The sequence below is a fragment of the Accipiter gentilis genome, chromosome 30, assembly GCF_929443795.1.
Source record: "Accipiter gentilis chromosome 30, bAccGen1.1, whole genome shotgun sequence".
Taxonomy (NCBI): Eukaryota; Metazoa; Chordata; class Aves; order Accipitriformes; family Accipitridae; genus Astur; species Astur gentilis.
The window spans coordinates 17104281-17116312 of NC_064909.1; the positions used below are offsets into that span (position 1 = coordinate 17104281).

The 12032-nt window shown below is 45.6% G+C and overlaps 1 protein-coding gene across 1 annotated transcript in view; it reads right to left on the bottom strand.

Moving 5' to 3' along the window:
* TOGARAM2 (TOG array regulator of axonemal microtubules 2) overlaps positions 1 to 12032 on the bottom strand; it is a 52576-nt gene that overhangs the window by 27545 nt on the left and 12999 nt on the right. The window contains exons 3-8 of the mRNA XM_049833884.1: positions 6761 to 7090; positions 5223 to 5311; positions 4170 to 4469; positions 3463 to 3698; positions 1705 to 1877; positions 408 to 454 (exon numbers count right to left, since the gene is read on the bottom strand). Coding sequence (XP_049689841.1) covers positions 408 to 454; positions 1705 to 1877; positions 3463 to 3698; positions 4170 to 4469; positions 5223 to 5311; positions 6761 to 7090 — 1175 coding nt within the window. The remainder of the gene's footprint in view (positions 1 to 407; positions 455 to 1704; positions 1878 to 3462; positions 3699 to 4169; positions 4470 to 5222; positions 5312 to 6760; positions 7091 to 12032) is intronic.

Sequence of the window (12032 nt, forward strand, 5' to 3'; positions counted from 1 at the left end):
AAACTGCACCAATGGAAGGTTTTCTCCTTCAAGTGTAGGAGGAAGGAGTGGGAACATTCCTCATTTCATGTGAAATGCCTCATTTTTCTCTAATCTTCATGACATTAGAGAGTGTGCAGGGGGATAAAAGGTATGAGCATGAGGTAGAGGAACGTTTTCTTTTCCTACTGTGCATTTCCAGGGCCCCAAGGTACTCCTCCAGCTCCTGTCATTCATAACTCCATGCTGGAGTAATTTTCACTGGATCACCAGAGCACATTTCCCTGTGACTGGGTTCTGGGGGAGCCATCTGAGCACACCAAGGAATTAAAAAAAGTTACAGGATGGTTTTCAACCAAACTTTCACAATGCCACCCATGGGTCAGGATTCCTATTGTCATTTTAGGACAACCATGCCTTGTACCTACCTAGAGATTCAAGGGTCTTCTCTTCATTGTTGCTGCCTGATCTTGGCCTTAAGAGAATTGAGGATAAAAGAATATATGAAAAGATAGAAAGAGAAAGGGTGGATAGCATTAAAGGAGGCAAACTTTCTTAGCATGGTCGTTCCATTGACAGAGCAAATGCAACCCATAAAACGAACAGTATGCAAAGTTGATTAATTGCCATTAAACTTTCAGTTGCTGGAGTCACACAGAGCTCATCAAGCTCCAGCTGAAACACAGGAGTCATTCTTCAATTTGGGCCTTAAATATCCAATTTTGCTGTCTCTCCTTTTGGAGATAAGTGGCTCACTGTTACATACATCCTTTCTGAATCAGCAAGAAATGTTAAACCAGTCATAAGTCTGTATTGTGGGCATCTACCTTTATACTGCTGCAGAAGCCTAACTTTGCCTGGTCATGACTTCAGCTGATGACAGTATCTTGGTTATACCTGGTAATACCACTGCTATCTCCTGAGAATAATATTACACCTCCTTGCTCTTTCAAGAAGAGAAAGGGTTTTTTTCCAACTCAACTGGTAGGTAAGTATATTCAGATTGCGCTTTAAAAGCCATGCTGAAGCTTTTAAATTGGAACTATATTTCTATGACTCCTTATTTATTGTTATAACTAGGATAAGGTTGACAGCTAGATTTCCCCATGCATATCCAAGCAAATATCTTTCCATCAGTTACAGCTCCGTAACTTCTCTAGCACCTTGCCCCCTTTGATCTTAAAACCATATGTAAATATTTAACATCTATAGGATTATACATCTATAAACCGAGATTTATCTGGGCTGTCATTTCACAGTGAAGGCCCAGACACGACACAGAGAAGTTATGACTGACATTTACAGAAGCAGCATCTGAATTTGCAGACAGCTATACAATAGCCAATATTTGCCCTAACATATTCTTGCAGGTACAGAAATTGGCAGTCAAAGATCACACACAAAACCAGATGCTGTATTCAGATCCATGGAATACAGTTCCCAAATGGCACCACAAAGATTACAGAATGAATCAGTATCAAAGTCCAGCAGAGGACCTGCTTTTAAGGTCCTCTTAAGTCCTGCTTCCTCCACACACCTCCCACCCCTGCGCTTAGAGTGTATGATGTTGGTTTTGACATTGTGCTGGATCATCATATATAAGAAAAATTGTGAATGCACAGAAGTTTGCATAAACATATTGGAAAGCTGACTGTGAAAAACAACGTCAAGAGACAAGAAGTGTGAGGTGAATGGCATATTAGAGAGGCGGTCACCTTGGCTTACCTCATCTCCAGACCCTCTTGGAAAACCAGGTGCTGAGAGCTTGGAAGAGGCACTGCAGGACTGCCAGGAGCCCCAGCAGATGGTCTTGCTGGCTTGGAGATAGGGGGAATCAAATCCACTCTCAGTGACTTCTTCCCATCTCCACCACTGCAAGGGAAGGGCAGCAGGGAAGCCTGGAAATAGTAGAACACAGTGCTCAGCTTGAGCATCCAGCCTTCCCCCTTTGATGTCTCAAAAAGTTTAGCCACACTCTTAGCTAGGACTTGGCAGGAGAAGAAAAGTAAAACTGGTGGAGCAGCTTGGCCTAGGATGGGCAATGGGAAGAGAAGTGGTGAGGGAGAGACCATGTCCCACACTGTTGCCAGGTCTCTCCCTTCGCTCACCTCTCTGACAGTGGCTGCATCCCACCTGACATCCGTCTGCTTGGCATAAGGATGTTCTAGGGTGCCATTGACTCTATTAGCCTTTCTGATGGTATGGGAATGGGTTTAGATCACTATCCTCTCGCTGTCCCTAAAGCGCCTACCAGCCATTGCTGAACTCCAGCCAAGTCCCCACAAAGTCATTTTGCACGCTGTCAAAACTTGCTTTTTTCAAGCCCATAATTTTTTCTGCTCCTGCCCTTCCTACAGTCCCCAACCAGCCTTTCGGCCCAGATGCTAATGTGCTCTCAGGATGCTTGGTTCTCTCCAGCTTCCACACAAACCATCAACTCAAGCTCACTGTCATTTATGAAGTTCAGCAGAGCTCCCTACCCTGCTGCTCTGCGTAGGGTCTCCCTGCCTGCTGAAACTACTTCAGGCTCCCCATGCCATGGATAGGAAGGGGGCTGGAGGGATGAAGGGGCAAACGCATACCCTTCCTTAGTATCCCATCATTCTTGTTACAGCTAAAGAGCCAAATCAGGACCTGTTCAAACTCCAGTGAAACCAACAGAGTTAATATCAGGGATACATTTGGCCTTGTATCTGCAGGGCTGAAATAAAGTACGCTAGCCTTATATTAGGTATCCTGTTCACAAAAGCTGTTCTTCATCTGCCTTCTCCTCCCCACCATGGCAAAATAAAAACAACTGCAGCTTCTGTCCCTCCTGCAAAGGCAATTGAGTAGATGGGGTCTGGACTCCATTCCCCATGGCCAGAATTGCCAGTTCCCATAATTTACCCCTGGCAGACCCATGGGAGAGGATGAAGCTGCACAGAAGCTGCTGAACTCCAGAAATATTATTCAAGATAACTGTGCAGAAGGACATAACTGTACAACTCAAAAGCTGAGGCAACCTAAACTTTAGTTTGGAGGACTGCCTGCTCCAGCAAACATCTTTTTCCATCTAAAACAGACAGAGCTGATATAAAAAGCCACCAAGACACTGGTAGGTCTGCAACAGTAACTGCAATGTACAGATGGTTCACAGGTACACGTATTTCACTAACTGTAGAAAGATATGCTTGACCAGATTAGACACATTTAGCTGCTCTGACTGGTTGCTGGTGTTTTTTCCAATCATAAAACACAGCAGGAGCCTTTAGAGAGCACAGAAACTATTTAAAGACCTCTTCTCCCACTGATATATGTTGAGGACATGAAGTCTGCAGTACACGTGTTGCAAAGACAGCCTGAAGTGTGATGTCCAGCTGAGCTCTTCCTTGGCTCAGCTGCTTCCCTGGGCTCACACCACAGGGGAAGAAGATCTCAGAGCTCTGCCTACAGGAAATAAACTGAAGATCCATCACATGTGATATAGCTTGGTTTCCTTACTTTATATCCTTTTCCCTCTGACATCAGCTCCTTGTTATTCCCATCACTGTCATCGCAGCCTGTGTCGTTTTCCCCATGCTCCTGCTCTCCGTTGCTCATCCTGGTGGGCTCTGAGAAAGGAAGGCTGTTCTGGATGGGAGACATGGGCTTGGAGGTTACCAGGAGCCTCTGTGAATGCGACCTAGAAACTACTGGCTTCAGGGTAACCTCCTTATGGTCACTGCAGTCAGTCAGGCCTGCAAAACGGAGACACAAAGCGTAATAGAAACAGCAATACAAACTTAAAGCACCTGAAACTAGATATTTCATTGGACAGATTTCTTGGAAACTTCTAAATAACTGCACAGGGAAACATGCTCATGCTGGCAGCCACTTGAAGCAGGCCAGTGGACAATACTTTCCTACTTCCACAGAGCCACCAGAGGAACACCCTGGTCCTCCGGGCTCTTGTCAGGCAACAGGGAGCCCACAGACCTGTGCTTACACAGAATACATCTCCTGCACATACACCCTTCTGCTCCTCTCCCTGCCCCACAGTTGTACACCCTCACAGCAACAGGAGGGCTATGCATGGGACCGAGAGCTGGGCAGGTTATTGCAGCGGGGGCACGTGCAGGGGAGAAATGTTCACTGGGAACGTGCGCTAGCTCTGTAGGCTGGGGAAAGACCCTTCTTTCCACAAGAGAGCATGCAGGCTCCCACCTTACCTCTCTGTGAGGCTAACAGGTCCTCAGACATCATCCTGGCCTTCAGCTTGTCCTTGATCTGAATGGTTTCCAGGGCAGCACTGCTCACATCCCTCTCTTGGGGGTCCTGGGTCAAGGCTTGGTGAGAAAGGGGGGGGAGAGATCTTCCAGCCCCAGCGCTGAGGTCATGCACACTAGCCTTGCTGAACCAGCCAGCCACAGGAGAGATCGCCCTGGGGTGCACAAATCTCCTAACTCCATCCCCATACCATGAACTAGGCTGCTTCTTCATCTGGGTTGTTAATATGGACTGAAAAGAAGCTGTAGATCAGGTAAAAGGGAACAAGTGAGTTAGTTGACCTCACATATTTACAATCAACCCATCTAACGAGTGAGGCATTCAACTTTTTTTTAATCATTGAGAAGTTCAGTTTGGTTTTATTTTTCATAAACTAGCATCAGTTTAATTCTTCTGAACAGCACTGAGCTAGCAAGCCGGGAGAGAGAGGTTGAAGGCCCCACTGGTAAGAGGGGAAAAAAAGATTCCCATTTCAGGACTTGGCTTCTGTGAAGGCTACCAATAGACCCACATGGTGCTACTGGTATTTCTGGAAAGCATAAAGACATGTCAGCAAGTAGGCAGACCTTGCCAGTGTTTCTACAGCACCATCCCATCCTCAAGGTGTGATCTGATGGGCAAGCAGAGGAAGAACTGGGAATTTACCTATTGCAAGACCACATATGGATAGCAATGATAGGAACAGAACTCACATCTCGTTCCCATGCCAAATTTATAGCCAGTTGGGCCACAGGCCCTGTCCTGGTTGGCAGTAGTAGTGATTTGGCTACTGTTGATAAAGGAGAAAGCATAATGAACTAGTGACAGAGAGATGTGATGCCATGCATACCACTGGAGGAGGGCAGGATCATCTGCAGAGCTCTGCCAGCCACCTATTTCTGACACAGAGCCAGCACATGAGGACTGACCTCCAAGGACCATTTCTCCCTGAAATCGGGGGGGGATTCCATTTGGCTGAGGCCACCATTGCATATTCAACCCCTTTCCATTCTCACCTTCTTCTTCAGTGATCCAACTACTGCCACAAAACTGCAAGTTCGAATCAATGCTTCCACCTCGCAGAGCTGTGTATCTGGGTTTGAATCTGGGAAAGGTCCCGTAGTACAGAGCAACTGAGGTGTGGTACTTAGCCTTAAAATAAGGACAGTACAAATATTCAAATTTGCAGCATTTGATATAGAGAGAAAAACAGACACCCTTTCTCCATAGAAGACTAACACACTGTGCTGGTTTTGGCTGGGATAGAGTTAATTTTCTTCATAGTAGCTAGTATAGGGCTATGTTTTGGATTTGTGCTGAAAACAGCCTCAGTAATACAGGGATGTTTTAGTTACTGCTGAGCAGTGCTTACCCAGAGCCAAGGCCTTTTCTGCTTCTCACCCCACCCCACCAGTGAGGAGGCTGGGGGGGCACAAGGAGTTGGGAGGGGACACAGCCGGGACAGCTGACCCTGACTGACCCGAGGGATATCCCAGACCATATAAAGTCATGCTCAGCATACAAAGCTGGGGCGTAAAGAAGGAAGAGGGGATGTTTGGAGTGATGGTATTTTGTCTTCCCAAGTAACCACTAGGTATGATGGAGCCCTGCTTTCCTGGAGATGGCTGAACACCTGTCTGCTGATGGGAAGTGGCGAATGGATTACTTATTTTGCTTTGCTTGCGCATGCAGCTTTTGCTTTACCTATTGAACTATAGCTCAACCCATGAATTTCTCACTTTTACCCTCCAGATTCCCTCCCCCATCCCACCAGGGACGAGGAAGCAAGCGGCTGTGTGGTTCTTATTTGCCAGCCGGGGTCAAACCAGGGTACATACCAGTAACAACCTGCAGTCCTGACCTCTGCAACTGTCTGTTTGACGTTAGCCTAGTCTGCCCGGTGAGGCACCTGCATTCCAGCGCTATGACACTATGACAGCTGAACATTCTACTACTTTGCATATGTTCTGTCAGTTGCCCATCCAGGACTACAGGAGTTCTTTCCTTTCCTTTCAAAGGGTAGGCAACCCACAACAGTCTCTAGGATTTGGCAATGTCTAGTAAGTAGAAGCTTTTCAAAACTAGTTTGAAAGTCCTTTGTTTCTCTAATTCCCACTCAATTTTGGGTTGGGTTTTGTTGGGCTTTTTATTTCTCATCACATTAAAGAAAGTATGAGGACACAAACAATGAATCACCAGGTGTTATACTAAAAGAAGGTTTGCACTCTGCATTAGATGTCCCCAGTATTCAGTGGGCTTATTTGATTACTTTATCTGTAGGATGCAAATTGTCCATCCAAACATTCTCCTTTTTTCTGCTTCAGTGTTACATGGGTTTATTCCCTACTTTCTTTACTGCAGAGACACTCAAAACCAACATAAACATGGCCTACCTCAAAAAATTTCTTATCTTGGCTGTTCCTGAAAATTCAAAATTATACACAGCATGTTTCCCTACCCCTTGTCCTGACCAATATCCTCCCCACTACGCAGCCTCTGAGGCTGGGCTCTCAACATGAAGATACACTTGTACAGCATGAAGAATAGCTGCTGCACTTGCCAGCATCTCCAGGGTCTCGTGATCAGCGCTTTGAATGCAGCTTTTGTACACGCTCTGCCTCTCTGAGCCGAGCAGCATTCCTGAGCAGTGGCACGGCCGCTGTAGGTGAACATCTTCCAGGCAAAGGCTGCAGGAACCGGATTGCAACAAGCCCTGGATGAAGAAGTCTCCAGTCTGCTGCAGCCCTTCACCTGCTGCGAAATCATCTTGTGTTTCCATGGCAGGGGAGGCAACGGGCTTTTTGCAGATGAGAGTCTACCCGATGTGCCGCTGGTCGCTGGGCCTGATACAACTGCTGGTGGGTTTCCCAGCAGCATCAGGAGCCTATATGGAAAAATAACACTGCTAGTGCAAGTGACAGCCACCAATCCCTGGCATTATCCCACATACAAGGGTACCTGCATATGAAACTGCTCAAGTCAGGTGGTGTTAAAACAGCATAAAAATATATTCAAGCTATGCATTTTCCAAATTCTGTCAAAATCATGGCCATAAAGTCCAAATGCTGGAGGAAGACTGCTGTCAGCATAACGGGAGAGACATAACTCTGCCCCAGCAGCTGTTCTCCCCATGGCTGTATGAGCATGGCAGCAGAGGCAAGGCTCTCACCGCACCCACTGCTGCTGGACCCAGTGCAGCATGCTGGAGTTGTTCCCACTGAACTCGGCACTGCCGCTGCAGCAGGAGCATCATTTCACACATTTGATAGCAAAGAATTTTAAGGCCACATTGGACTTGCCCCAAGAGCAACCAAAAAAATGGGGGTTAGAATAATTTGTTCCTTTTTAATACAAATATATCTGGATCTAAGGGGGGTGGGGTGGGCACTGGGCTAACAATACTGGAGACTGGTGTGTAACCCCTATCTCTAGCACTTTCCACCCATCTGCAAGATTTTTTTTCTATAGAAAGAGATAGGTAAGGTTTTATCACACATCCATGAGTAATTCTGAGCCACAATTTAAAACACAAGCCAAATACTGCCAGATCTGCCACCAAGTGGGAAAGGAAGGAGAAAAGCAGTTGAAACAACTGCTGCCCTTGTAGCTAAATTGCCTGCATTTATAGTGTTGCTGAGTTACCTATAGCACTTGCAGCACCTCAGAAAGCCTGAGGCTATGGCATAATGCATATTTAGGGATGCCAGCTATCCAGAAACTATATGCCATGCTCACATCAACAAATGCACATCCCACAGGACCAGTGGAGTTGTAGACAGTGTTATAGTGCACAGGTATATGAGAGTAAAGGAAGTTTAGGCTTAGCCCTTCAGGTTAGTGCTATAGCAAAACGTGACACTCATCAGCTTCAGTCCCTGCAGTCTGCTTCCTTACCAGTTTGGTTCCCTTCACTTCAAAACTCTCTATAGAGATTTCTTTTCACCTTCTGACAGACTTTAGTCACTATACAGGGCTTGGGCTTCCTTAAACATATCAGCCCATTTCATATGGCCTAAGTGAGAGGTAAGAGGGGATTTTGCAGACCGTGCCTTAGGATCAGAGGTCAGAATGGTAAGCCAGCAGTAAAATTCCTATAAACGTCAGTAAGTACAGAAGGATGCCAGTGTGAACCGCTTTTGAAAATCCACTCATAGGTGCCTCCAAAGCTCTGCAAACAGAACGACTATCACATGGTAGCTCAGTGCAGCCAGAAGGATCAATCACAGACACAGTTCAGTTGAAGTATTACAGAAGGAAAAATGCCTCTGCACTCAGTGGAAGCAAAGGCAGGTCCCTATTAATTTGTTCTGTAAGCTTAAAACAAATAAAAGGAATGCTGTACAAGGACTTGAGGTACCCTACTATCAATCAAACTTACAATCAGATAAAATGGCATCCTCAAGCAAATTTTAATAGAAATTTTTCGTATTGCAGCAAGGCCCTGTGCTGCTCCACCCCCTGCCCAAAAGATTTAACTCTGCTCAAAAGCTATCAAAGCATTCATCTGGAGTAAAACAAGTGATTTCAGAAAGGCTGGAGTTAGCAGAGACAGTTAACCCACTTCGGGCTTTCACTCTTTTTGTTAGTCTAGATAAATTCACAGAGACAGCTTAAGGTCAATGAATGAAGGTGCTTGGAGAGCTTTTAGAGCCTAATTCCCATTACTTTCAACAAAAGGCAGGCACTAAATACCCTTAAAAATACAAATATAGGTCTATTTGGACTGTACTTTAAAACAAGGGATAGAGGTATCATTGCAAGTGGGACTAGGACATAAAGCAGGGATCAAGGTATATTTTCTTTGGTCTCATTGCATAGGATGAATATCTAAGAAATATGCCAGCAGCAATTTTGCCTGGTTAAGATCACCTCCTAAATGAAGCTGAGCATGTCCCATTGCTTAAGGTATTAAAAATGCCCAAAAGAAAGCAGTAAGTACCAGAAATTAATGTATTCTGTAGCTAAAACAGAGGCTGCCTCTACCACTGACTTAACCCTGTTACACAAAGTCAGGCTGTCCATGCCTCAGCTTTGTTCCTCTGCCAGTCTGTCCTACCTAAATGCTAGCATGCTATAAAGCATAATTAGGAAGGGTATTACTTATGGCACCTCCATGGCCCCCAAAGACTTGATTGCCTAAATTCAGGGCATAGTACCTAAATTCAGGCCAGCTACATGATATGGAAAGACCCAAATGTACAGCTATATAGGGCCACCCCTTTCTCCCTTGCACTGAAACCACTGTAACCCAAATGATAATAGCAGAGCAATTTGCCTGCAGGCTGGGGGAAGCACTGGGTGTGCAGGATTCATCTTTTGCCACTGTTGATAGGAGCATGGAAAACAAGCTGGTGCCATTCTCTGTACAGAGGAGAACAGTAGCAGTAGTTCACTGCTGAGTGAAAAAAAGTGTTAGAAAATGGCTTTCTGAAGAAGAAAAAATGGAACGCAGCTGCATTTGAACAGCTCCAGGCCCTGGTGATGTTTCAATAGACAGTAACTGTACTCCTTGTCATCCTTCTGCTGGGTTAATCAAAAGGAAATGCATCCTTTGGGATTTTCAGCTTCTTTGGATCATTAGCACCCAGTAAATGAAAACAGAGATTATTTAATGCTATCATTACTTTCCTTCCCAACTAACAAGCTATTTCTCTGGTGGCTTCCCAGCACAGCAAACATACAGTATTGTTATGTGAAACTTGCTGATTCCAACAACCCTACAGAGCCCGTCAGGATTGGAGCCACTGTGGAGGTTGAACCCAGTATCTCACCAGCCAGACACTAGTTGTGAGGATAAAATGGAATTGGAGTGATGACAGTTGTTTGGGGTTTTTTTAGCCAGAGGATTTCAGCTTGCAGGGCCGTAACACATCTGTAGTATGAAGTTTTTATGTAGAGTAAAAAGCCATCGCCCAGTGGACCTGGGCAGTTCCCCCAGGCCTGCAGGAGAATCATGAGGCAGGTCCCTGTGCTACTAATTGCATCTCTCCCCACTTTTCTAAGTTCTTGGTGTCAAAGCCACTTAGGTTAGGCACACAGGTCACAAGAAGTGCTCCTGTGTCTTTCTGCACAATGATCCAAGCAAGATAACGCAGCCAAAATCTGTTTTCTCTTACCATTTTGAGGAATTTCTGAACCAGCAAACTTGCTTCCTCATATATTTTCTGTGCGTGGCAAAAAGCACAGACAAAAGATGTAACGTGAAAAGCATCACCCACGTGATGCTCTTTTTATAAGTTGTGCCCTCAGCATTCATTTGGAAGATCTTAAAAGTTCAATGTCCCTATGAAAAGCTCCTACAATGGCTGCTTCTCAGCAGAGCAGGGCTGTTCAACCATGAAACAAGAGTTACCACAAGCAGCAGCAGCTTACCCAGGGCAGCAAATCAAGAGTTGAGAATAAGCTGATCTGAATGCCAAACCTCATTAGCTCCTTCAAAAAACACTTGAACAAGCCCTCATTCCAGCTCTAATGAGGTGTTGTGCTGGACACCACGGTTATTTGAGTACTGTACACAAGTTTGCTCCCACTGAGCACTGCAACGGTCTCTGTTAGAGCTGTGGCCCAGAGCGGTTGTTCCCCAAAGGTGGGTGATTGATTGCTCTGTGGGCTCCTGTGACTGCCAGACACAATGAGTTGAGAAGAAGCCAAGTACACTGACACACCTTTGCCTTGAGCATAACCCAGCCTGGACCAAAAGCATTGAAAGGTTTCCCCTCCTTATCGAGGCACTTTGAAGAAGACCCTGAAACTGCAAGATGCTGAGGCCATGCAGGGGTTTGCAGAGCACCTCATGCAGAGAGGTCCTCGCCCTGAGGGCCTCCAGCTGCTAATGCTGTATGAACATAAATTAGCTGACAGCAATAAAGCTGCGGGGCCTAGCGCTAGAAAAAGCAGGCAACGATCAGCTGCTGCCATCTTTTCTGAGAGCAGGTCTTCACAGCACATGGGATTTCTGCCGTGAAGGACTCTTGGAAAGGCTCTAAATGCCCAACACTCAAGGCTTGGCTACAGAAGCAGTCACAATCAGCACCTTGAACTAATATATCCTCAAATTAAGTCCAACCAGCGGCCCATGTCTTGAAATGTTAGGCCAGCTGTTTGTTGGTTCACACTGGTTTCTTGAAAAAGCATTTTCCTTAGAAATACCAGGCTTGTCTGCCTCAGTGCCTTCCTCTCAGCTGCCTCAGGGAGAGCAGTCTCTCCCACCCCATACTCCTGTGTGAAACCATCCCAGAGGGCTACTAAAATATGTTCCCTGGCCAGTAGTTTTCTCCTGATAGGGCCCTGCATACTGTTCCACACATCTTTTGTAAAGGCACAAACCAACTCCAAGCAGTCTGACTAGAGCAGGTTTCCACAAACAGCTGCATAAATCCAAGATAACTCCAAGTGAGCATCCTAAGGGCTCTGTCCTGTTCCTGTGTAATCACCAGGCAGGGAAATTCTCAATGATATGAAGCAATTTCATTCAGTTGCAACATGGGATCCGAGCTCTGTATTGAAATTTTTCATTATGAGTAACAAGCATTGGGAGCATGAGGTGCAGGGCTGACATGCAAAAACAGGAGCATATCCTTTAACGAGACCAGTTTAATTGTCCATTTTACTACTCTTATATCTATTCCACTAAAGTCCCAGTACTGTTGTTAGTGCTGTATGAACCTTGAAATACAACAGTTCCCACTGCTTAGAATTTATTCCCTGGTCTTTACAGTATCTAAGCTCCTCTGTTTTGTTCAGGGCCTAAGTCTGCTATTGAAGCATCACTGAAATATTTAAAGCCTCCTGTGCTGGTTTTGGCTAGGATAGAGTTAATTTTCTTC